This window comes from Neovison vison, chromosome 7 (assembly GCF_020171115.1).
Source record: "Neovison vison isolate M4711 chromosome 7, ASM_NN_V1, whole genome shotgun sequence".
NCBI classification, from domain to species: domain Eukaryota; kingdom Metazoa; phylum Chordata; class Mammalia; order Carnivora; family Mustelidae; genus Neogale; species Neogale vison.
In genome coordinates, this window is record NC_058097.1 from 118,889,658 (window position 1) to 118,916,981 (window position 27,324).

At 40.6% G+C, this 27,324-nt stretch overlaps 1 protein-coding gene across 3 annotated transcripts in view; it reads right to left on the reverse strand.

Annotated features, from left to right (window-relative positions):
* PRDM10 (PR/SET domain 10) overlaps positions 1-27,324 on the reverse strand; it is a 107,984-nt gene that overhangs the window by 35,857 nt on the left and 44,803 nt on the right. Inside the window, exons 2-7 of one of the 3 annotated variants that reach the window (XM_044258204.1) lie at positions 26,859-27,050; positions 24,285-24,341; positions 22,341-22,400; positions 8,624-8,849; positions 5,995-6,236; positions 4,318-4,521 (exon numbers count right to left, since the gene is read on the reverse strand). In XM_044258204.1, the coding sequence (XP_044114139.1) occupies positions 4,318-4,521; positions 5,995-6,236; positions 8,624-8,849; positions 22,341-22,400; positions 24,285-24,341; positions 26,859-26,927 (858 nt within the window). In that variant the 5' untranslated portion in view covers positions 26,928-27,050. Of the gene's footprint in view, positions 1-4,317; positions 4,522-5,994; positions 6,237-8,623; positions 8,850-22,340; positions 22,401-24,176; positions 24,342-26,858; positions 27,051-27,324 lie in introns of all 3 variants that reach the window. The other 2 variants (XM_044258203.1, XM_044258205.1) reach the window with 2 other exon arrangements.

Sequence of the window (27,324 nt, forward strand, 5' to 3'; positions counted from 1 at the left end):
TCTTCTGGTTGTTTTATCTGTATGTAAACACGAGTTTTTACACAGCTGGAATCGTCATGGCTTCCACCCAAGGGCTGTCGCTGGGATCCCTGAGGATGATTTCAAATGCGAAGGTGCTCTCCTGAGTCTCTTCCTCCCTCCTACCTCACTGGCTACTTCTGCTCAGTCTCATCTGGCTCTTCTTCCTCTCTAAGTTTCCTCAAAGCTTAATCCAAGTCCAGGGCCTTCTTATTTTTCCCTAAAGTGATCACATCCATTTCCAACCAATTCTAATTGAGTATCTCCACCCCAGGCTTTCCCTTTCTGTTCCCTCTACATACCTTCTACTGCCTACCTGGTATTTTGTGTGTTTCACAAACACTTCAAGCTTTACATGTCCAGAACTGAATTCTAGATGCTTCCATATTGCACCCCTAACCCTGCCCATCTTCCGAACTCAGTAAATACCCTGCCTTTCCCCCAGCTGCTCAAACTTGACAACTACAAGTTATCTCAGATTTCTCAGTGTTGTTCTGCCGTCCTTCAGCAAGAGGTGCTCAGATGTTCTTCATCTCTGCTTCTCCCATCAAGATCCATGCCAAGACAAGCTATTGCCTGGTTGGTTTTCTAGGGAGATTCCCCTTTTCCACTCTTGCTCCCTCCAATCCATTCTTCACAGGAGCAGAGAGGGCTTCTTAAAACACGATCAGATTTCATCATTCTCATGCTTAAACAGTTTCTCACTCATAAAAAAACCCTGCAATGCTCAATGATGGGCTCCAAAGGGCTCCACGATCCATTCTAGCTCTTATCACTCTCCATCACTACCTTTCAACAAGAGGGACTGCTTGCAGTTCCTCAGATAGGCGAAGGGCTTTCCCACCCCAACCTTTGCCCTTGCAGTTCCACCATCAGGACTGTTGGGTTCTTCCCCTTTGCCTCCCTTAACCTTTCTACAGTGCTGGCCCCTCCCGTCCTGTTCCATAGTCCCCGGCCTCATTACCGTCTCCTCGGCAAGGCCTTCCTTCCCCAGCATTTGTAAACTGGTCCCTTTCGCTACCTGCTCTTTTTGTACCATCTGCTTCCTTCAGAGCATTTAACCAGTATTTGATATTACATTTGACCCCTGAACAACAGGGGTTTGAACTGCATGGGTCCACTTATATGCAGATTTTTTTTTTAGCACAGTACCATAAATGCACTTTCTCTTCCTTATGATTGTCTTAATAACATGTTCTTTATTCTGGCTTACTTTACTGTAAGAACACAGTATATAATGCATACAACATATGAAATATGTGTTAAGCAACTATTATGTTATTGGTAAGGCTTTCAATTAATGGTGGCTATTAACAGTTACATTTTGAAGAGTCAATAGTCACGTGTAGATTTTCAACTGCACAAGGGGTTGGTGCCCCCAATCTGTTTATTCAAGCAACTGTATTTGTTCACTTACAACCTTCTGCCCACTTCCCCTCTAGAATACGAGCTCCCTGAACACAGACACCGGTCTATCTTTTCCAAGTGTCTGAAACACAGTAGGAGTTCAATATATTAATCACTAAATGAATTAATCATGTATAATTGTTATGGAACCCTATTTTAACAATGAAGGAATATTTATATGGAGAGTCCATTTTTCAGTGTGGAATAATAGTCTATGACAGAGTTTATGTTCTAATGTACTTGACTGTGACCTATAGCTGGATTTTGAGATAGTTTATCAGTTTGCTCTTATAAATTCTACCCTAGTCCATCAATTCCAAAATGTATATTTTTAAGATCTTAACACCTCAAAAACCATCTCCATGGCATTCTGCAATCACTGTGATGTGGCTTTCTTTCACTCATTGCTCATTGCTCCTGCACAAACCTGGCCAAGCTCTTTGCATTGTTCTCATCTCATGCAGTTAGGTGCCCCTCTGGCACTCCATGACTTGTTAACGCTTGACTAGCAGTGCAAAAGAAGATTTAAAAAAAAAAGCCATCTCCCTCAGAATAAATAAAACAAACGTCTAAGCAATACAAGGCTGGTGCGATCACCTTGCAAGTCCTCTGTTAATACATCAAACATCAAATTGTCAGGAACCTTCCTACTGACTTAATCGAAAGTCACTGAACTTCCAAAGACATATGTTTTAATTGAGGAAAAAGTCATATATGGGTTCAGTGGGAAAAACACAGGGTCAAAACATGCACAGAAACGCCATCAGTCATCTGGAAAAATATCCCAAAGGGAACAGTGGTTCACTTATTTTAAAAAATACTACAGCAACATCAACACCTTGATGGCACAGAAGACAAAAGATATACAAAATACAAACATCTGTGATGAAGTAAAATGATTTAGTTTAAAAAAAAAAAAAGACTGTACGCAAGGCAGTTTAGATGTTAACCAATTTATTTTGCTTGTATGTGCCTTTTTAAATATGCAGAAATGTGATAGGGTTTCAAAATTATCTCTAAATAAGTCTAATACAGCTCCTGGAGTAAGTAGAAAATTACTCTTTTTGGTGATAAAAATAAGCACTATAACCTAGCTTAAAAAGCAGCATATTTTCTCTTAATGACATATAAAATAATGGTTCATCTTAAAGTCACTGGTGTTTGGATCAGTGAAACACAGCATTACAAAATTAGAATATATCTAGCTCTATCTTTGTTTATAATTATTTCCTCAGACTAATTTTCAAAAATTAGGTTTATTCAGCCAAGAACATTTTTACTATATACTGCCAGGAATATTCTACAAAATATTGCAGTTCTGTGATAAATGTTCCTATTTTTTAAACCCTCACATTCACTGTACCGTATCCATTTCTTTTTGTTAACTTAAATTAACAAAAAATAGTAACTCATAGTTGTTTTAAGGGTTTTTAAATTATTAATATTAAAACAATTTTTAACCTTTCTTTACTAGTGATTTCTCCTCCAAATAAAGCCTATTCCCAGTATTCATGTGTCCATGTGGATACCAGAGAGGTTAGAGGTGTCTTTTCTCAGCTTTCATTCTTTGTTTTTAAAGATATTATTATAAATATCAAATATTTACTTACTTGACAGAGAGAGGGGCAGAGGAAGAGAGAGAATCTCAAGCAGACTCCCCACTAAGTGCAGAGCTTAACATGGGGCTCGATCCCATGACCCCTAGATCACAACCTGAGCCAAAGTCAGATACCCAACCCAACCAACTCAGATTTTATTCTTTCTTTTCTTTTCTTTTTTTTTTTTTTTTTAAGATTTTAGTTATTTATTTGAGAAAGAGAGAGCAAGCAAGAGTAAGGGCAGACTCCATGCTAAATGTGGAGCCTGACACAAGACTTGATCTCAGGACCCAGAGATCATGTCCTGACCTGACATCAAGAGGTGGAGGCTCAACTGACTGAGTCACCCAGGTGCCCCTCAGTTTTTATTTTTAAACCTTTTAATGTGTATTACAAAGATTTATCCCACTCTGTTGCTTCCTTTTCATTTAGTGTTTTGGCCATTACACTCAACTGTTACATTCTTCTTTAATTGTTTCTGCCTGTCTTTACCTCTACAGTTTTAAGAGAGAAAATAATCTTCCCTCCACAGTCGAGAAGTATTCACTTCGGTATCAAGAATTTATTGGGATAGATGATGTGAGGTGTGAATCTCTTTTTACAAAGACGCAGGTTTTGTGTAGCTTTTGAACAAAGTCTAGGTCTTTGTTCTCCCCCAAAGAGGTATCTATCTGCCACTTCCACCACATCGCAGCATTGTGCAATTCAGTGTGCATGTACTGATAAAATCATTTCTTGCCCCTTTTTCAACTATATCAGGAATTTTCCCTTAGAATCACAACAGGATTTTCATTATTTCATCAAAAGTTAATATTTAGACAAATTTCTACAGAGTTATCCGCAAAGAATATATTCCTGAAATCAGAAGTCAGTTCATCGTAAAATGAAGCATGTAGGTAAAGAAATCTAGCTGGTACCTCTAAATTCCATGTTATAAGATCTCCTGTTTCCAACTAATTCTTCTTCAGAGTATGTAAATAACATTAAGTGACCCCAACTTTAATCCCAAACTCCATCATAAATACCAGTCTGTTCCCTAAACACAACCACTTCTTTACTTCTGGGCTGAATGCCTTCGTGTAGGCCTTTGACAGACTCAAAAGTTAGGTACTTTTCATTGCTTTTTTATGGTATTATTGTAAATGTACTGTACATAGCAGGTACTCAACAAGTAAGTGAATTAGAAGGAAAGGACCATTTTTGTAAGAATCCCCCTTCAGAGAAAAAAAAAAAAGAGGAAAAGCATTAAATGGTGACTATTCCTAACAAAGGTACCACTGACCCAGCACTGTACCTTCAGCTCTTGTTTGGGCTCTACGTTCTTTATCGTGGTGTAATACACATGGTGGCCATATTGGTAAGCCACCAGGTTCTGCTCCAGGTGGTTCTGGGCTGGACGTACAAACATCATCCAGTTACACAGGGTCTCATCAGATAATTCAAACCACAGGTCTTCATGTAAATCTCGGTCTTTTCTGTCCCCTTTATCAAGAGAAACCTGCAACCAAAGAGAAAGTAAAAAGTCACACCAAAACAAAAACAAAACAAAATAAAAACAAATCTAACTTTTGATATGATATACATTAATGTAATAATATACGAAACACCACTCCTGAAATTAACCATATCCTGATTCTTCCTTTTGCATCTAGAAAGATCCAGGAATTGTGTCTTGCCAGGTATAAAAGGAAAAGGCCACTTTTTGAAGACTCACTTGGAACAGAATCACCTGGCAAAATGTTCCAGTTAACAATCTCATCATATAGATTCAGCTGATCTTCATCATTAATTAATACATCAAAAAATACTATAAATAAGCCAGGAAGTGCAAGCAAAATACTCTCTGGTTCCTTACAAGTTGCTTACTTCAGAGATGCAACTGCATTCATTAATAAGGAATAGCCTAGTGATACGTATTTCTCTTTCCAAAGTAATATTCCTTCTTGAAGATCTTGAGCATTCACTAAGGAAAACCTCCCATGACAGCAAATGATTTCTCAAAAAACACACCACAAAGATTCTCCCTTCCTGCTGCCCTTTCTTGGTTTTCCAGGGTAGCTCTCCAAGAATTAGAAAGCACAAGAGCTGCTAAAGCATCAAATGGAAAAAAGAGAGATCGGTATAAATATATTTTACAATACAGGGAACTATTCTTTAGCAATAGACTCAATAGGACAGATCTGTTTCAAAAATTAATAAGGGGTTTTCCTGAAAACTTTTTTGGTACTCAGCAGATTACATTAGTCTACATCAAGTTAATCTGAAGAAGGAAAGAAAGAGTTGTCAAAGTTTCTATTACGGACTGAATTGTGCCCTCACCAAATTCATATGTTAAAGTCCTAACCCCTCAGTATGTGACCACATTTGGAAATGAGGCTTTTAAAGCATGAACTAAGTTAAAAGAGGTGATTAAGTCATTAGTGTGGGTCCCAACCCAATCTGACCGGTGTCCTTACAAGAAAAAGAGATCAGAACACAGGGAGAGACACCAGGGACATCTGCACACACAGAGTAAAGGCATGAGGACACAGAGAGGAGGCCGTGGACAAGCTGAGGAGAGAAGCCTCAGGGGAAACCAACCCTGCTGACACCTGGATGTTGGCCTTCCAGCCTCTGGCGCTGTGAGAAAATAAATTTCTGTTCTTTAAGCTCTCCCAGTCTATGGTATTTATTACAGCAGCTCTAGCAGACTAACACAGCCCCTAAGAACACCACCTCTCAGAATGACTCACAGAATGCCTGAGGGGACTGAGACTGCCACCTCCAACTTATTGGAGAGAGAGAGAGAATGTTTCCATTCAAAACAAATTAAACAGAAAAAACAAAAATAAAAAAATAGAACAAAGCAGAGAAAGAAAAATACTAGCAAACAATGGTTATAGAATTGAATTAAGAGAACCCATAGGAAAACACATGCTCTTTTAAAAGTTACTAAGAACAAGAGTGAACCATACAATAAAGCAAAAATTACCTTCAGATGAATGTAACAGTCTTTCAGCTCTGACTCCCTGACGAGGGGACCCTCCACAGGGCCAAACTGGGTGCGCTTGGGGATGCGCCTTTTGGAGAACACTCCTCCGAGGAACCTGTCAATGTAGAGGACCAGGGGGAGGCTCGCTCTGGCTCTGGTGAGCACAGGCCGGTTAGGGATGGGATGCAAGGGGCCATGCTTCGGGCACACTGAGGAATGTGCATTATTACACTCCTCACACCCTGCAAAAGAGAGAAAATCTTAAAGTCAAATTTCTCAGCATCACTTGATCTCGGGGACAAAGTTCTAACCTGAAAAATCCCCCAACTCCAAAATTCAATTAACTCCTACAATTATACTACTCATTCAGTTGTAATTCTGCTAGCTTTCATAGACCAATAAAATCCTGTCCTGTGAGGTGCTTGAGTGGCTCAGTCAGTTAAGCATCTGCCTCAGCTCAGGCCCTGATTCCAGGGTCCTGAGATAGAGTCCCGCATCAGGGTCCTTGCTCACTGGGGACCCTGCTTCTCCCTCTCCCTCTGTCTGCTGCTCTCCCTGCCAAATAAATAAATAAAATCTTTATTTAAAGAAAAGGGTGGGGATCACCTGGGTGGCTCAGTGGGTTAAGCCTCTGCCTTCTGCTCAGGTCATGATCTCAGGGTCCTGGGATTGAGCCCCACATCGGGCTCTCTGCTCAGCAGGGAGCCTACTTCCCCCTCTCCGCCTGCCTCTCTGCCTACTTGTGATCTCTCTCTGTCAAATAAATAAATAAAATCTTTAAAAAAAAAAAAGGGATGTGTGGGTGGCTCAGTTGGTTAAGTGTCTGCCTTCAGCTCAGGTCAAGATCCCAGGGTCCTGGGATTGAGTCCTGCATGAGGCTCCTTGCGCAGCGCACAGCCCGCTTCTCCCTCTGCCTCTGCCTGCCACTCTGACTGCTTGTGTGCTCGCTCTCTCTCTCTCTCTCTCTCTATCGCTCTGACAAATAAATAAATAAAATCTTAAAAAAAAAAAAATCCTGTCCTGCTCCTCTAAAATCAGGCAGAATTAGCTTGTGCCTGCCAAAAATAATACACAGGCAGTGACTTATTTCTCTGCTGGAGATTAAGTCAAATAGTAGCTCAGTACATTTACAAATCAATTATAATAGATCTGAAAAGAAAACAGAAGAGCTTATTAGGATAAATGCTGCAAAATCTGATAAGACAGAGAGTTGAATTTTAGAGTATGTAAATTATATCTCAGTAAAGCCATTTTTAAAAATCCCTAACAATACCATTTAATCAGTTTCTTCAAAGAGAGTCATTGAAGCCTCATTGTCTAGGCATGTCTAACTCAAACAGAAAAAGCACTGTATAGTTTGAGACTTCAATGCATCTCGTGTGAAGGTAATGCTAAAATGAATGAATTTAGCATTTGGTCCTTCATTGTCTTGAGTGACACACTTAGCCTCGCCCAGACAGAGCTCATTTTCAGCTCCTTCTCAGAGCAATCACTGAGCACTTAGCACCCACACTCACTCCCTCTTTCCCAGGGGCACCCATCTGTAAACTAACTACCAGAACTAGGTGGAAATGGCCACGAAACAGAGAGAAGTGCCTGGACCCCAGAGGCATCATACGCATGACCTTTCACACACTTAATTAGCCAACTGCATTTTACCCAGCTGGGTGAGGACCTGGCTTAGGAAATAGGTACTTCCAATTTCTACAACTCTCCAATAATGTAAAGATAAAGTCAATGTATAGGTATTTGACTAAGGAGTTGCCTTGAAAACTCATGAATTCAAGGAAAAAAATAAAACGAGGAAGTTTTCTATTAGATACGGAGGTGAGCACTGGCCCCATGCAAAGAGGCTTCACCATCACCACACAGAAGATCGCCTGAGATATGGGGAAACTGCGAAGCTCCGAACAGCGTCAGTAATTCAAATAAATGAGATAAGAACTTTGCCATATAAGCATGAAAATGGATGGAAAGAAGCAATAATTTGGCAGGTGGAAGCAGGAACCCTCCCACCCTCTCCCCAAGCAGCAGTACAGAGAGGCAGTTAAGTGTTGTGCCTAATCAGCAGCACACGGGAGCCAGACCACCTGCGTTTGAACCCTGACTCTCATAACAACTGAGCACTACCAACCCCATCCTAAGACTCTGGAAAGCATTAAACAATGTGGAAAATGTAAACCACAGGCGCGTGGAACATAACAGGCCTGTTTAAAAGGTTACTGTGGAGAGGTGAGGCAGCAGAGCCAACTTGTTAAAGCTGAAACAGCAGAACATTCCAGGGATATTCGAGAACATTCCAGGAATATCTGAGGACCAGACAAACTTACCACACTGGCTCAGGGCTGGTGTCAGAGACAGGCTCCATGCCTGAGCCACCACTCACGCCTGTTGTGAGTGTGTGTGAAGCAGAGCAGGCAGCTCAGCCTCTTCCGACCCTCGGTTCATTCATCAGTCAAATCAGAACCCTCCCAAAAGCATCGGTGCCTCCCTCCCAGGCTGTTGTGAGGACCCAGCAAGGTGGTGCATGCAGAACAAGGAGCACTGCTTCTGCACACAGGAAGCCCCCAGCCGATGCTGACCATGTTCCCGTGCTCACACCCCCACCCCAGGAACAGCTCACACTTACATAAGTCATGCGGGTCGAAGGGCCTCGGGGGATCTGGTTCCCAATCATCCAGGTCCGTGTCTTCACCATCTTCCTCCTCATCTTCCTCCGTATCTTCATCCTCATCCTCGTCTTCTTCCTCTTTGGCCTCCAGTCTGCCCATAGGGTTCTGCAGAGTTGCCAAAGGGTCTGAACCATCCACACCCTCAATGGAAGGTAACACCTGGTTATGCACCGGTAATGAGGCCTGGACAAACAGTAACCATAAAGTTAGCACACGTTTGCTTTCAGTTAGCTGGTGTGCACACACACACACACACACACACGCGCACGTGCGCACACACACATGCACACACGCCCCAAGGTTGGAAGATAGTCTTCACATCAGCTCCCTTCAAGACCTTGAAGAAGACACTATTTCCATCTCTAGGCTGTAACAGATCTGCCTTCATGTTTTCCCCACCTCTGGGAAAGCTGATAGGAAAGCCTGGGTGCTCCCTTTTTTGGTGTGTGCCCTGTCTCCCCAGAGGCTTCTAAAACCTTCCCACACCCTCTCGGTGCATGTGTGGTATTGTGTCTCAACATCTGAACCTAATTTTAAGTCGGGTGAGGTCCCTCCTGCCTTTTCAGGGTAACCACGACACCGTGTATGTAATGATCCGATCTATCTTCAACCACTTCACTTTTAAAACTAAACACATGGTACAACACCCAGCTGTAAAATTTAGTGGTTAACAGCCTCCTTTTACACACTTCAGAGAGGCTGAAGTTTCTAAGTAAATGAAAGAGATGTTTATTTGTTTCAAGCTAAAGTTAGTCTTTTAGGAATAAGAGAAGGTGTGGGGCATGTATTGGGTTACTACTACCTTACCAAATATACTAGCAAAAAAATAAATGGCACCTTAAAAAGCTCCCTGCCCAAATAAGTGTCTTGGGGTTCCATGGGACCCCAGATTCATTTATTTAATATTCTTTCTCCTGCCTAATTAGCACCATAAATCATACTCCAGCCATGTCCCTTTCCTGTTCAATGAATAAAGCAAGTTTTTAAAATGCCTACTCCATTTTTCTTTATCTTCTCCTATGTTGTTGTCCTCTCCTAGAATGTTCTTCCCTTTCCAATCTTCCAAACCCAGTGGTGGTCCAGTTTCTCCACGAACCATCCCTGACCACTCCAGGCCTCCCAACGCTTCTCTGCTTTGACCCATGCAGCATCTGGAGTCCGGAATCCCGATCCACAACATCATTCAGCCTCTGCTCCAACATTTCATCACCTCACCGGACAGCCCGAATCATTTGGGATGATTCAGGGACAGTTCTGCGGGGCCAAGGTCTCCCCATGTGCATCAGTGGGCGGGACCTACACCTTCCCCCTCCAGGGAGACAGAATCCGTGAAGACACGAAGGTCTTCAAATAGTTCAAGACCAAAACCCCTAATTCATTCAGTCATGTTCACGTGGCCCAGTTGCCAGATCCCTCATCATCCTGTTGTCTTCATTCATTCCTTAATGGATTCCACATTTCTTGATGAATATGGCTTCAGGTTACATTAGCATTTATGACAGCCATTGTTCTACTGCTGACCCAGTTTGAACTGGCAAATCACTAAAATCCCTGAGTCCTTTTCCCTCTCACACCATGCTATTAAGCCATTTTACTCCTCCTCATGACTTAAATAGCTGATTTTTTACTTAAATGTGTGCGGGTGTGGCAGGGGGGAGTTTTGCATTTATCAGCAGTGTATTTCATTTTATCACTTTTTCTGTTCTTCCAATCTGCCAAGATCTTTTAGCATCTTGATTCCGACATATCACGTATTAGCTGGCCCTCATACCTTTGTACCCATTGCCAATCGCCATCTAGATTTCAACTAGTATGGATTTTCCTGTGAGCCCTTCTTGCCTCTCCAGTGGCACCTCAGGGAAGTAGACCATTGGCTTTGGAGCCACACAAACTTGGATCAAAATCCTGGCTCCACCACTTGGGTAGGGGCGAGGAGAACCTCAGTTTCTGAAGCTCTGAACCTCAGTTTCTTTATCTGCAAAATGGACACAGCAATGCATACAGTATCTGCTACTCTGAAGAATAAGTGATACAGTATGTACGTGAGGTCAGTAGTAGAGTATCTGGCATTTAGGAAGTGTGTAATGTTAGTTCAGAATCGATGATTATTATCATAAGTCCTTGAAGGACCAAGATACCACATATGTCCTCCACAACCTTACAAGATGGCTGAGCATGTCGCAGAGATTCGATGGAGATTCATTCTAGAAATACATTTGGACCTTTAGGAAATGACATCAATCCTTTCAGGCGTATAAAGGAACTCTAGTATATTCACAAAAAAATCCTTTTTCAGTTGTGCTTCTGAGAGCTTCTTCAACTCCATGAAGAAAGAGCATTGTGTGTGTTCACAGAATCCCACCTGCCCAGCAGCTGAGGACCCCAGCCAGGCATCGGAAACACTCGGGCTCTAGGAGCGGCTAGAACCAATTACCTCGAAACAACGCGCACGTGTTTAAACACACATCCATTTCACCCAAGAGCCAGACTTGTATGTGACACTCCGTCTCTGGCTCGGGGCCTTTAGAGGCTTTATATACGAGGACACAGTTCTGGGAGATGCTTCAACGTCAGTAAAAACAGAAAGAGCGGGAGACTTCTGGCAATGAAACCGCGGGTGCCGTCGCACCCCCCGCCCCTGAACTCCCACCTGATCCTGCTGCCAAGCTATCCTGCTGTCTCAGAGCACCGTTCCATTCTCACCCCTCAATTCTAAGGCACTTAAATTTCAGGCCAGCGTTGGTGATGAATGTCACCACACCATAAACAAACTAAAGCATATATATCCACCTGGACTCCATACACATTTGTTATCCCTCTGCAGAGCCGACCAGAAAGAAGGAATTCAGGAATCCAGAGTCATTCCAGGGAAGTTGTGATGTATTTTTTTTCTCCAACAGATGCTGCTAGAAACACTGCAGTTAAGGCAGGGTTACTGCTGGCTTCTCACCACTGCTGAGAAAGCTGACATGAAAACACTACCAACAACCTCCCCCCTACACAACCCAGCTGGAATTCTCTTAAAGGCTGTCGCAAAGACAAGGCTTGAACACTTCAGCATTATGTTCAAGAACTGATGCCGAAACACAGGTTGCGTGTAGACCAGAATCATGTGAGCTGCGGTTAGAAAGGGACAAAGGGGCTCATGATAATCACGACTAGGTCTCGCTCTGTGTATTTCTAGGTAGCTCAGACCTTATTAACACACAGTAGGCAAGCCTCGTGCATTTGTTTAATGAATAATTCCAATTCAACTGACATTTCTGGAGAGCAAGGCCTGCATTTAAATTTCTTTGAGGCCAGGCAAGATTAGTGACAGAGATGAATTCAAATTCTGACTCTGCCCTGCGTTTTCCTCTACATCACAGCGGCCCCTGTGGAGTTAAGTCTGTTTTGGTGGAGGAGGGAACAGGGAGGAGTAAACTTCACACACGCCTTGAATACCAGAGCAACAAGGTGACCACACCTGCCCCTGAGGCATCAGCCAGCGGGAAAGAGGTGAGCTGTGTGTGCCAATTTTCACTTAGAGGAAGGGAAGAAGCAATAAGAACCTTAATCCTGTGCACTTTGTCATGCACAATAAAACACGGTAAGAGGGAGAACGAATTTGTTAAACTTATGGCATACTTTCTCCTTCCCACTTAATATCATTCTCTGTAATTATTTCTGAAATTACATAATGCATTTCAGGATACAATTTATCTGAGAAGTGGAATATGAAACTACATTGGACAGCAGCAAACACAACAGAATGCTTCTGGATTCCTACTGAGACCAATTACCAGTGTAGCATATTTCCTTCTCAGTGTGTGGGGAGTCACACATGTTCACTTTCACAAACAAAGGGGAGACTGTGCTTCTAGGTCTAGAGACTGCCAGTACCTTTCTTAAGGACAAGGGAATGCATATATGAAAAAGGCTTCAAGTGAATTTTGCTACCACTGTAAACAATTGAAGATAGGAAACTTTTAGCCAAGATTGGGGGGGAAGGGAGGGGCAAGGAGAGAGTGGCGGGGTGCGGGGTGGTACCCATCAACTGTGTTGAACTCGCACTCTAACTTTCTATCCAGAATTTTTCCAGGTCACAGAATAAACTGACAATTTCGGAGGTATTTATTGCAGCCAGAAATAAAAACCATGCTGGTTGAAAGGAAACAGCAGTAGGGCAAGGTATGAAGCCAGTAGTTACACTGCCTTGTAATGCCAGGGTTCACAGAGCTATCTGACTACAAAATGTGAAACGAGCAGACTGTTTCTGGAGATTAAAAGAAGATGAAGGGCTCTTTGAGGTGCCAGTGGCAGCAAAAGTTCTAATTAAAACCATGCCTTAATATTAAAACAACAAAATGCCTATCAGATTGGCAAAGTTTTAAAAGAATGCAAATATTTAGTGTGGCAAGGGTGAGTGGAAGCAGGTATTTTCATGTATTGTTGGTGGGAATGTAAATTTTTCCAGCATCTGAAAAGCCATTTAGAAAGTCTTATCAAAATAACTTCCCCATTTACAATAACAAATGTCAAACATGTGTCAACCCCAGAGACTAGCACCGATAAATTTCACGCATCGCTCGGCTTCGACAATCATCAACTCTTGGCTAACCTTATGTCAACTATTCTCCCACCCACGTCCCCCTCACTAGATTGTTTTGAAACAAACCTCTGAACTATATTTTCATCCGTAAATGGCTTAGTAGACATCTTGAAAGGGACAGAACTTACATATTTTATGTATTACCATATCTAAAAAAACAGTCATTCCTTAATATCACCAAATATCTAGTAGATGTTAGAATTTCCCCCAACTGCCTCATACTGCTGTTTTTAACAGTTAGTTTGTTGAAATCAGGACCTAAACAAGGTTCACATACTGCATCTGATATGTCTGTGAAGTCTCCTTGTATCTGTAAATTCCTATTTCCCTTCTTTTTCTTCACAATTTACATGTGGAAGAAATAAGCCATTTGTCCCACAGTCAGACTTTGCTGATTGCATCCTTGTGCGGTCTCTTATTTGTTCCATTCTGTCTACTGGGCTTCCTGCAAGCTGGAAGTGGAATCTGAAGACTCAATCGGATTCAGGTTCAGTTTTTTGGGAGGAATACTTCATATGTGGCAAAAATGCAAAAGGAGGTCCACAACACCAAGAGGTCCACAACACCAGGAGGCCTATAATGAATGGCTCTCTCTTCTTAGTGATATTAACAACGTCCCAAGGGTTGGGCTGATTCATCCATTATAAAGTGCCTCATCAGCTTTTTCCTATGGTTTTAGGCTGTAGTTGATGATCATTGCCTAGATCCCCATTTCATTAGGAAATGAAAAATGGCGATTTTCCAAGCCAGTCATCTCCTCTTTATTTATTAGCTGAAATGCTTCTATAAAGAAATTTCCCTCATTAAGTAATTGTTTACCTGAGTAACACTCAGAGAGAAAGGCTGGATTCCTTCCCATCATTTACCAGTTTTTTTAATAATGTGGTGGTACCTCAGCATCCTCAAAGATTGATGGAGTTATCTCTCTTAATATTAGTATAAATTTATGAATTTTAAATATATTTAATGCATTTCAATATATTGTAGATATTTTCCTGTTTTTACAGGTCAAATGCCTCATTTTGGCCCTTTCAAGCCAGATCATGAGTTCTTTCCATAGGACCCCAGAAATTTTCACTAACTTCCTCGCATTCTGATAAGACATGACATTTCAGGCTCATCTTGCACACTTCCTGCCCCAGAACTAGAATCTGCCATTTCCCTAAGCAGCCTGATCTCTTTTACTGGAAAAATGTGTTGGAGACCACACTGGCACACTGCTACTGCATTGATGACTCTGGCTAAACATTTTTAGAGGCCCAAACTAGAAAATATATGTTTTAAGATAAAATATATTATGAGTTCATGCTAATATTCTAATTCAGTTTTAAGATTCTGGATTTTTATTTAACTTGTTTGATTTTTACACTTGTTTTTGTACGTGGAGGGGGGGGTTAAGATTTTATTTATTTATTTGACACAGAGAGAGAGAGACAGCTGGAGAGGGAACACAAGCCGGGGGAAGTGGGAGAGGGAGAGGCAGGCTTCCTACTGAGCAGGGAGCCAGAAGCGGGGCTAGACCCAGAACCCCAGGATCATAACCAGAGCAGAAGGCAGACACTTAATGACTGAGCCACCCAGGCGCCCTGATTTTTACATTTGTATCTTTTTTTTCACTTTCATAAAAAATCTTGGTTCTTAAATAATTTTAAATATGAATACCTCTAGTCTCCATCATTTCTTTTTTTTTTTAATTTTATTTTATTTATTTATTTGACAGACAGAGATCACAAGTAGGCAGAGAGGCAGGCAGAGAGAGAGAGGGGAGGAAGCAGGCTCCCCGCCAAACAGAGAGCCCGATGTGGGGCTCGATCCCAGAACCCTGGGACCATAACCTGAGCCGAAGGCAGAGGCTTTAACCCACTGAGCCACCCAGGCGCCCCTAGTCTCCATCATTTCTTCTTGGGGATTTATTCTAAGGAAATAAGCTGATACGACATCTATGGCAATGTTCTATATAGTAGTAGAAAAAAAAAAGTAACATACATGTAAAACAATAAACAGAATATAAACAATAGTAAGTTCTTAAAATAGAATACCAGACAGTCAATGATGATAGTATAGCTTTTCAGAATGCCATTAAAAAAAAAAAAAAATCAATCAGGGGCGCCTGGGTGGCTCAGTGGGTTAAGCCGCTGCCTTCGGCTCAGGTCATGATCTCAGGGTCCTGGGATCGAGTCCCGCATGGGGCTCTCTGCTCAGCGGGGAGCCTGCTTCCTCCTCTCTCTCTCTCTCTCTCTCTCTCTGCCTGCCTCTCTGCCTACTTATGATCTCTCTCTGTCAAATAAATAAATAAAATCTTTAAAAAAAAAATCAATCAGATGAAAGCTACCTTTGTTTTGTTTGTTTTTGTTTTAAATGAGATATAATTGACATGTTATATTAGTTCTGGTATACAATATATTTGATTTGATATTTGGAAGCTACTCTAAGAAAAAAAAATCAAAAAAAGAAAAGAAAAGAAATCTAATACTCTGGCTGAAAACGCAATGGACTACTGAATAAATATGCAAAACCCTAAACAAAGTATTAGCACATCAAATCCAAATTCAGACACATATGACAAGTAGCAAGCAGCACTTATCCCAGTGCACAGCTGACTTAATTTATAAATATCAATGACTATAATTCACCATATTAACAGAAAAGGGGAAAAAAGCTCAACAGATTCAGAAAAAACATTTGACAAAAATTAATATGCATGAATAATAATATCATTAATAATCAACAGTCGTTAAAAAGTAGACATGGGGTGCCTCGTTGGCTCAATGGATTAACGCTTCTGCCTTTGGCTCCAGTCATGATCCCAGGGTCCTGGGATGGAGCCCTGCATCGGGATCTCTGCTCAGCAGGGAGCCTGCTTCCCCTTCTCTCTGCCTGCCTCTTGGCCTACTTATGATCTCTGTCTGTCAAATAAATAAAATCTTTAAAAAAAAAAAAGACTTTATTTGTTTATTTGACAGACAGAGATCACAAGGAGGCAGAGAAGCAGGCGGAGAGAGAGAGGGAGGAAAGCAGGCTCACCACTGAGCAGAGAGCCCGACATGGGGCTCAATCCCAGGACCCTGAGATCATGACCCGAGCCGAAGGCAGAGGCTTAACCCACTGAGCCACCCAGGCGCCCCATAAAGTCTTTTTTTAAAAAAAAAAAAAAGTAGAAATAAAGAGTACTTTCTTCAGCTGATTAAGGGTATTCTTTTTATAAAAATCCTATTTTGCACATCATTCTTAATAGTGAATATCCTTGGGGCGCCTGGGTGGTTCAATGGGTTAAGCCTCTGCCTTCAACACGATCTCAGGGTCCTGGGATGGAGTCCCTCATTGAATGGGGCTCTCTGCTCAGTGGGGAGCCTGCTTCCTCCTCTTTCTCTGCCTGCCTCTCTGCCTACTTGTGATCTCTGTCTGTCAAATAAATAAATAAAATCTTTAAAAAAAAGTGAAAATCCTCTGAGAGCAGGAAGGAAAAAAAAAGAAACCTACTAGCAGCACTTCTGTCTAACAATGTGTTAGAGATCCCAGCCATGAAACCAAAGAGGGAACAAAATATTAAAGGATATAAGGTTTGGGAAGGGTTGAAAACAAAGAGTATTATCAGTATTCACAGACAACATGACTAATTATCAAGAAAATCCAGAGGTGCCTGGGTGGTTCAGTGGGTTAAGTGTCTGCCTTTGGCTCAGGTCATGATCCCAGGGTCCGCAGGCAACCTGCTTCCTCCTCTCTCTGCGCCTGTCTCTGCCTACTTGTGATCTCTGTCAAATAAATAAATAAAATCTTTAAAAAAAAAAAAAAAAGTAGAAATAAAGAGAACTTTCTTCAGCTGATTAAGGGTATTCTTTTTATAAAAATCCTATATTGCACATCATTCACATCATTCTTAATAGTGAAAATCCTCAAAAAAAAAAAAAGTGAGTATCCTCTGAGAGCAGGAAGGAAAAAAAAAGAAACCTACTAGCAGCACTTCTGTCTAACAATGTATTAGAGATCCCAGCCATGAGACCAAAGAGGGAACAAAAAAGACGTAAAATTAAAAGATATAAGGTTTGGGAAGGGTTGAAAACAAAGAGTATTATCAGTATTCACAGACAACATGACTAATTATCAAGAAAATCCAAAATAAAAGTTAGAAGATGAAAATTTAAAAAAAGTATACCATTTATAATACCATCAAAACACACCAAATATCTAGGAATAAATCTATTGAAAGATGTTGTAAGACTCTACCTGAAGACAATTTTTTAACTTTTATTTTAAATGTATGAATATATCATGTTCACAGAATGGAGGTCTCAAAATTATAAATAGTTCTTCACAAACTATCTCATATATACAGTGAAATTCCAATGGAAATCCTGTAGGACGTTCGTGGAAACTTCCAGGTTGATTCTAACATATTTATGGAAAAGCAATGGGCCAAGAAACTCTCAAAGAACAAAGTAGAGAAAAGATCACAGTCTTGAATGTATATTGTGGTACATTCATAAAACTCAATACTAGATTTCAGTAACATTAGAAGGAAACAAAACCCCACAGCTACACCCAAAAACGGGAAGAGGTCTCCCCTAGCCAACATCATGTTGAACAAGAGAAGCCACGAAGAAAGGAAATGGTAAGAATTTCCATTTATAGATAGTTCAAAACCATAGAAAATTAATCTATGATGTTAGCAAGCAGGAGAGCAGTTCTCTCTGAGGAGAAAGGAAGAAATGACTGGGGAGAAGCATGAGGTTGGCTTTCAGGAGCTGGGAATGATGTATTCTTTACTGCATGCACTTGGGGATACATCATTGCACTATATGCTTACAATCTTTTGCACTTTCCTGTATGTATAAGTTAACTAAAAAGTGAAAAACATAGTAAGAAATATGATGAACATAAAGGAAACTACATAAATAACATGAAAAACAATAGCTATGAAAATGACTGTTGGGGGGACGCCTGGGTGGCTCAGTTAGTTAAGTGTCTGCCTTCAGTTCAGGTTATGACCCTACTCTCCCAGGATCAAGTTCTGCATCTGGCTCCTTGCTCAGCCGGAAACCTGCTTCTCCTTCTGCCTGCCTCTCCCCCTGCTTGTTCTCTCTTTCTCTCTCTCTCTGACAAATAAATAAATAAATAAAATATTTAAACAAAGAAAGAAAAATAAAATCTTTTAAAAAATGATTATGGTGCCCCTGTGTGGCTCAGTCTGTTAAGCATCTGCCCTCAGCCCAGGTCATGATCCCAGTGTCCTGGGATGGAGCCCCCCATCAGGCTCGGGCCTCAGTGGGGAGTCTGCTTGAGATGCTCTCTCTCCCTCTCCCTTTGCCCCTCACCCTGCTCTTGCATTTGTCAGAGCTCTCTCTCTCTCTCTCTCTCTCATTCTCTCTCTAAAACAAATGAATCTTTAAAAAAAGAAATGATGGGCGCCTGGGTGGCTCAGTGGGTTAAGCCGCTGCCTTCGGCTCAGGTCATGATCTCAGGGTCCTGGGATCGAGTCCCGCATCGGGCTCTCTGCTCTGCAGAGAGCCTGCTTCCTCCTCTCCCTCTCTCTGCCTGCCTGTCTGCCTGCTTGTGACACAAGGACAACACAGGACCCATCTCGAGTACAGTTTAGAGGATATGATGACTCCGACCTCCTTCACTTTCACCTCAATTTCTCTTTCTTCTACTCGAGTAAATTTCAAAGTATTTAGGTTAATAAATAATCTGTCAAAAAAATAAATAAAATCTTTAAAAAAATAAAAAAATAAATAAAAAATAAAAAAGGAAATGATTATCAAGAACAGGTTAGGTATGGAATGCCAAGAGTCAATATACTTGGAACTGATGTTCCTGAAAAGTGAACATACCAAGTGAAACTGAAAAGATTTTCAAAGGTCTGACAGATGAAAACTTCGCTGAAATAAAGTCTTAACCTATACGTTTGAAGGACACATACTGTCCTAGGAAATTCTGATTCACATGCAGGCAAAGTCATTAGACTTCAAAGAAAAACTTCAACGATAAAGAAAGTACCAAGTAGGTGGAGAAAAGGAGAAAAGGAATGAGGAAAATAAATTGGACTCAAGATTTCTACAAATTAGGGGCACCTGGGTGGCTCAGGTTGAGCCTCTGCCTTCGGCTCAGGTCATGGTCTTAGGGTCCTGGGATCGAGCCCCGCATTGGGCTCTCTGCTCAGCGGGGAGCCTGCTTCCCTTCCTCTCTCTCTTTGCCTGCCTCTCTGCCTACTTGTGATCTCTGTCAAATAAATAAATAAAATCTTTAAAAAAAAAAAAGATTTCTACAAATTAAATGCCAGCAGAGAATGAAGCAAAACTCTAAACAACTGTGGTTACTGAACAGGACATGAATTTATTAGTCACAATAATAATGCACCTAACAACAGAACAGCGAAGAAGAGGACGGTGGGAGGAACTGTCCGGGTGCTGATGCCCTTGTCGTCACAGCAGGAGCCAAGGACAACACAGGACCCATCTCGAGTGCAGTTTAGAGGATATGATGACTCTGACCTCCTTCACTTTCACCTCAATTTCTCTTTCTTCTACTCGAGTAAATTTCAAAGTATTTAGGTTAATAACAGCATTTGGAGCACAATGCCATTTCCCCATGCTTACCTTTAGTTCTATGTCTGGAATAATAGTTACCAGCTATTAACTTAATGAGGATATTTCTGGGCAGAATTTTTTTGGGATCTATTTTATGTACTTTTTTTTCTGTATTCCTTCAACTTTTTATGAAAAAAAAATTATTACTCCAAAAATGAGTGAATGAACTAATTATCTATGAAAGACAGACAAAGGGATTTCCTTTTATTTTTTTCTGGCCAAATTATCAAAACTAATTAAACCCATCCATTGCTTGGTGATAGAATCAGTAAGTAGTCACAGAAATGTACATGATTTGCTTTTTCAAGCATATACCTAATGATTACAAAATTATTAAAATAAAATAACATTCCTATAGACTGTCTCTCCCCAAAATTTACATTTTAAAAGCTAATCCCCAAAGCAGAAACTAATATAACACCATATGTTAACTATACAGAGAATTAAAATAAAACTAAAATTAAAATAAAGAAATCCTCAGGGCACTTGAGTGGCTCAGTTGGTTTAGGGTTTGCTTTGGCTCAGGTCACGATCCCAGGATGGGGGGATCCGGCCTCCAGTCAGGCTCCCTGATCAGTGGACAGTGGACAGTCTGCGTCTCCCTCTCCTCCCGGTTCCTTCTCTCTCTTTCTCTGTCTCCCAAATAAATAAATGAAGTCTTTAAAAAAAGAAAAGAAAGAAAAAATAAAAGAAAGCTAATCCTCAGTGTGACAGTATTACGTGGGGCCTCTGAGAGGCGATTAGGTATTGAAGACGGAGCCGTCATGAACAGGATTAGCATCCTTACAAAAACCCAGACTCCAAGGCTGCCTCAGTTCTGGAGAGCATGTGACTCTTGATCCTGGAGTTGTAAGTTGAAGCCCCATGTAGGGTGTGGAGCCTACTTAAAACTAGAAAAAAATAATAATCTTTAAAAAAGGGAAAAAAGAAGCCCACAGAGCTCACTCGCCCCTTCAGTCATACGAGGCCTGAGCAAGAAGCCTGCTGCCTGTGATCCAGGAAGTAAGCCCTCACCAGAATCTGTCAGCCCCTTGATCTTCAACGCCTCCCACACCTCCAGAACTGGGAGAAATAAATTTCTATTGTTCATAAGCCATCCAGTGTATTGGATTCTATTACAGCAGCCTAAACAGATTAAGACAAATGCTCATTCAAGTTCACAGACGCCACAAGCTTGCAGATTACTATCAATCAGGAATAAATTCAACCATAATTTATAGGACAAAGACTCCTCAGAATTCTCTCTAGATTTCATAAATAATATTAACAGAACTACTGTCCACTTTTCAAATTTTAAAATGGAAGTATCTGAATCATCTACCAAAAAAGATTTAAAGGCACAAAGTGCTTGCTAATGGGAATTTTCTTGATAATCACTCATGACGCTCAGTGGTACAGCTAAATAGCAGTCATACTTGCTGGCAGGGAAATCAAACTTATTTGGATCCATATTCCCTTTAGAGTAAGACCAGGGGCATCTAGCTTCTATATCTTATCACTTTCACAACCCAGATGAAAACAAGGAAGAAATCCCTCCAAGTCAAATAGGAGATAGTAGAAATATGGATAAAAGGAAAGATGCTTTTTAAAAGAAAACCAAGGGGCGCCTGGGTGGCTCAGTGGGTTAAGCCGCTGCCTTCAGCTCAAGTCATGATCTCAGGGTCCTGGGATGGAGTCCTGCATCGGGCTCTCTGCTCAGCAGGGAGCCTGCTTCCCTCTCTCTCTCTCTGCCTGCCTCTCAGTCTACTTGTGATTTCTCTCTGTCAAATAAATAAATAAAATCTTTTTAAAAAATTAAAATATAAATAAATAAATAAAAGAAAACCAAAAAGGATAAGTCAGGTAAGCCTCCAACTCTTGATTTCGGCTCAGGTCATAATCTCAGGATCATATAAGATCAAGTCCCACATCAGGCTCCACACAGAGTCCACTGGAGATTTTCTCTCTCTCTCTCTCTCTCTCTCTCTCTTCCTCTGCCCACCTCCCCCCACCTCCATAGATCACTCACACTTTCCCTAAATCAATAAATAAAATCTTCTAAAAAATTTTTAAAATAAAAGAAAACTAAGAAAAATCTCAATTTTTCAAGAAGCTAAAATGAGGAAGATTGCTATCAAATTTGTATGTCATTTAAGCAGAAATTTTTTCCTCAATATTTAAAATAGACAAACTACCCAAATGTTTCCAAATTTCCAAAAAGAGACACTTATAACTTCAGGATTATTCTTTAGAATTTGAAGCAATATCCTATTAATATACTTGTTTTTTAAATTTCCATGACAAATCATTTTTTTTTACCAGACTATTTCAGTATGTACTGACTATAATGCATTAGTGTTGTTTTGCTTTGTTTTCATTAAAGTAAGTAAAGACCATTCTTAATACATAAGAAGTAGACAACCAGAGGACACAGAGTGCAGAGGGTTGGGGTGGGTTGGAGGGGGGCAGTGCATTCCAGGGAATGGAAAACAATAAAAAGGCAAAAAAGCGACTCATTACCTGCTGAGCTGTAGCATCCTGTTGGACATAAGCTACCTGCCCTGGGTCTGTAAACAGAGTCTAGACAAAAGAAACAACAACAGGAAAAAAACCTATCAATAAATCTTTAGACAGTTTGCCTACACAGGAAAAATTATCCTTCTGCTAAGCACTAATTCTTGGCAGACTTAATTTCCATATAGCTAGTAATAATCCTTCATTAATAAAGAAGATAAAGACAGTAATCTTACTTTTAGCTAAAACCTTTCATTCAGATGGTTCCAAAGAGATTATGTAAGTTAACCATCTCAACTGGCTAACATACTTGACAATTTTACCCTTAAGCAAAATCTCTCGTGGTTGAATGTCACAGCTAATTAAAAAAGGTATGTCACAAAAATGTAAGACATGGCATGAACAAGGCCGCATACATTCACCCATCACACTGTGTACCACAGGAATAGACTTGGGATTGAGTGAAAATGGATGGAGACACACAGACACACAGAAGACTAACATATACACAAGAAGAGTTTTCAAATATATATAAATGCGTGCTCATTACCAAAAAAGTAGAAGGGAAATAAACTGAATTTAATGTTCCATAGATTCATTCCTGCATAAAGTTAGTAAAATCATAATTTTTAAAAGGTCTTATTGAAACACATAATTTGGGTCATGATACAGCAGAATTAACTAGAGAAGGAAAATCTTCGAAATCATTTTAGTCAAGGTACCACAGAAAATCACCAATCCAGAAAAATATTCTGCCCAAGCCTTTAGCAAACCCAGAGGAATAAGAACTATGGTTCAGTTCTGATTCCAGAGGTACATCTAGGAATTTCAGTCAGTTGTATGATTTCTTAGACTTGCTATTTAAAAATTACTAGAAGTCAAAAGAGCATGTGACTCTTGATCTTGGGGTTACGAGTCTGAGCCCCACATTAGGCACAGATTACTAAAATAAAATAAATTTTAAAATTATCAAAAATCAGACATTCAGTAACACAATAATAAGTTGCCTACAGGACATTCTTTACATAAACTATCCGAACTTGTTTTAATATAGTCAAGGGATTAAAACTAAGTAGAGACATCCTAAAAGTACCATCTGACTACTTGGTGACTTTCATTTATATAGATTTAGAAGTTTTCAATTAGGTGGGCCCCATTTCTTCTTGGGAGTGATTTGAGCCCCTTGATTAAATACTGCATGAGGGCAAACTTTTATTACCAAGATTCCACTACAAAAGTATGGAACTTGTTTTTGTTTGTTTGTTTTAGTATATTTAAAAGTGCTCTTTACATTCTAAAGCGCTAACATGCAAACTGACATTTACATATTTGTTTGTGCCGCTCATTTGGAAACTAACACACCAAGTCACTGAGAAAAAAATAAAGAAAGCAGTTCTAACTGCACAGCTTTTACCTTTGCTTCTATTATAGTCCTACAAATCAGTCAATTATTAATAAGCCAATAGGACTTTTTGCTTACACCTTTCACTGAAATAATCTGTATGTTTTTATTGATCCATCTGTGATTAAGCTATACAGAACTAAATGCCATTTTTGACTTGGTTCTTGATACTTCAGAAAAGTAACAAGTTGGTAAGCTAGTCCACGGTTGCTGGGACAAAACTCAGAGGAGGCTAGCACTCTAACCTCCTACTATATTTAAATTAAATAAAGCGTATCTTCCTCTGCCAAGTTAGTTATAAGCTCCTGAAAGGCACAGATTGTATCTGAATCATATCTTGCATCACCAGCACCTAGCCCAGGGAGGACAGAAAATAAACATAAGTCAGTGGGGAGTTAACCAGTTAACAAACAAACTAGAAACAGTAACCCTTCACATGCCTGTGCAGCTTCCACAGGATGGATGTACACCAGTGTGTGCTCAGGCCCATCCACTGAAGTGTAGGAGGCACCATCTGCCGTGTACACCACCTGCTGGGGCGGACGAACCTGGTCATCGGTGTAGACAATCTGAGCCACAGTTCCAGCATCAGGAACAAAGTGCACCTGGGGCAGAAAGCAGCAAGTATATAGCAAGTGTCCTTGTAGAACAAAACCAATCTCACAAAGATACCTGGCTGACCAAGCACAGTCCACAGTTTTATCTCTAAAATATTCCCAATGAAAGGAGGATGAGAACTGATCCACCCTAGTCATCTACACTGTTAGTGACTTGGGGACAGGATCCAAGGAAGGAATCCTTGTCACTGATTTGCTAGTTAATATCAGGCAACTGGTATAAATTCTTCTTGGCCCCAAATGTCCAATGCAGACATCTCTTTTGGGGAATCATGAGGGGGCAGTCACCTGATCCTGGAAATGTGACTGAAGATTCCTGGTTGACCACATAACCAAAATATGAAATACAAATTATTCTGCAATGTAAAGCAATGTCAACTCAAAAGCCAATTGCCCTCAACACATGATTAATATTCTGCTTTATAATTAATAGTGCCTTTCTTCAGACATATTAAAACTAGGTCACTTTCTTTCCTACATGTTTTTTTCACACTCCAAGGCTATACTGGAGGCATGGCAGTAAGCATATGCTGAGTCAATGAATGTTACAGAACTCTTCCTTGCCAGTAAGATAAAGACACAGAAAATTCTAGTCTAGTACTTTTAAAGGGTTTCGGAAAACTACTTCAGTTGTCACCAGGGTAAATAATTTTCTACCTACCAAGAATGAAAGCAGAAACTAAATTCTATAAAATGCTTTCTGTATAGTCCGCTTAGGACGTTTGACTTCTTGAAGGCTAGAGCTTGGCACACAGCCTGATACCTGATATTGAAGGTATAGAAGCAGATGGCCAAAGCACACATTTGGGAGAGAAATAATTTATGTGCTGATATCAACATTAGTTGGAATCTTTACTCTTATGCTTTCCTGGCTTTGGACCTAACTTCTTTTATTTCAGTTTTTTTCCAGCGGGAAGCAGTAGATTCCAAAGACGATATGAGGAAATTTAATCCCCAGAAGAAACCTGGAGACCAAATGCAATCAAACAGAAATAAAACAAACTTCCACTTTTAAACTAAGTAAACTGTCCAACTTCTACACAAATTTGATTTGTCCATGAAGATACAGTTTGTATATTGCAAGAATTGGACTTCTAACAATTGGCACAGCTTGAAGTGCTGCAAGATAACTTTTTGGCTTTAGATCTGTGCATTAACATTGAAACTTGGTCTCCATCGCACAGTATCTTGCTAAATCAGAGTTCCTGGCTAGGAAAAGAAACAACTGGGAAGAGGGAGAGCAATGGGGGGTGTTGAGCTCTGCTGTTTACTATCCAATTACCTACAAAATGGTGACCCTGTTTTTTGAATGGACTACATTTTCACTCACAAACAAAATACACCAAAATACACAGCTACATGAAAGTTGTCTTCACATGGTTTCTATGAGAATCAGAACAGCATTCTCAGTTACCCTGCTGGAAGCATCACGAGAACATTTTTTTTTTTAAGTATTCAGACTCAGACTTTAAATCATACCAGAAAACTAATTTTATTTATTGCAATATTTGCCACATTACTTAAGTAAATGCGTATATTTAAGTCTTTAGTGTTAACATCCTAATTTTGGTAATAATACTAAGGTTATATAAGTTAATGAAAAACTAACTTAAAATTGCATATTTATTACAATGCTTAAAAATTAAGTTTTATACTTTGGCCACACAGGATTCCATATGACTGTGGACTGTTCCCAGAATTCAAATCCACATCAAAAAAGCAGACATTTGCCTTTGCTAAGAATAGTCAAAATAACACGCTGCTGGTTATGACCACAGTCCAAAAGGCTGTGATCATCCATCACAGCAGCATTTGGATACGTGACTGGCCTTCCAGGTGGCTGACTCAATGGGACAGCTTGCCATTAGACCTTTATATTCTGAATTTGAAAGAAAAGAAAAAGCCACTCGGTAGACATACTTTGTACTTCATTACAGATGAAGAATCAAAACCGTATACTAGGGCACCTGGGTGGCTCAGTGGGTTAAGCCGCTGCCTTCAGCTCAGGTCATGATCTCAGAGTCCTGGGATCGAGTCCCGCATCGGGCTCTCTGCTCAGCAGGGAGCCTGCTTCCCTCTCTCTCTCTGCCTGCCTCTCTGCCTACTTGTGATTTCTCTCTGTCAAATTAATAAATAAATAAAATCTTTTAAAAAAAAAAACCAAAAAAACCGTATACTAGGTAACATGAAAGAAACACTCCAGTTGGAGGCTTTCAGCGCTAAGAATATAAAATAAAACCAGGCAGTGAAACAAACATGACAGTAAGTTGCAGAAGTGGCAGAGAAGCCTGTGGGTGGTCCCCAAGCCCTTGTAAATCATAGTGACCCATGCTGGTGGAGCATTCGAAGTGCCAAAACCCTCTGTATTCCGCCTGTGCTGGTCCTGCACATCCGCTCCCTCCCAGCTACTCTCACTACAGCGAAGCTGGTATTTCTTTAGCTGTCAGCAAACCGACCCAACTGAAATACCGCTCCCAGCCCCACACTGGAAAGACCGCTCTTCACCTGTGCGGCATTCTCTTCGTGCTCGGCAGATGTGGGCCACACATGTGAGCTCTCATCTTTGGAATCCATCCTTCCCCCTGCTGGACAGCTCCGCGTCCGTCCGGGGCACCTAGAGCAGCACCGGGCAGAGGACAGTCATCTGTCTACCACGTGCGGGTTCATGAAGGACAGAAAGACCACTCTGCAACGTGCCTGAAGAAAAAGAGAAAGTGAACCAAGTTCTTTAATAGATGAATACATTTTAATAAATTATAGTTTCAACCACAAAGGGAAAAAAATAACACATCTGGACAAAAAGGTGAAAATGGAGAAATTATTTGTAATGATAATACAATGTATTGCATGCTTGCTATGTTCTAGACACTCATCAAGTAGGTGTAACCCTCACTAAAAATACTAAAGTCTGGGGCTCCCAGCTGGGTCAGTCCATAGAGCACATGACTATTGATCTCAGGGTCATGAGTTC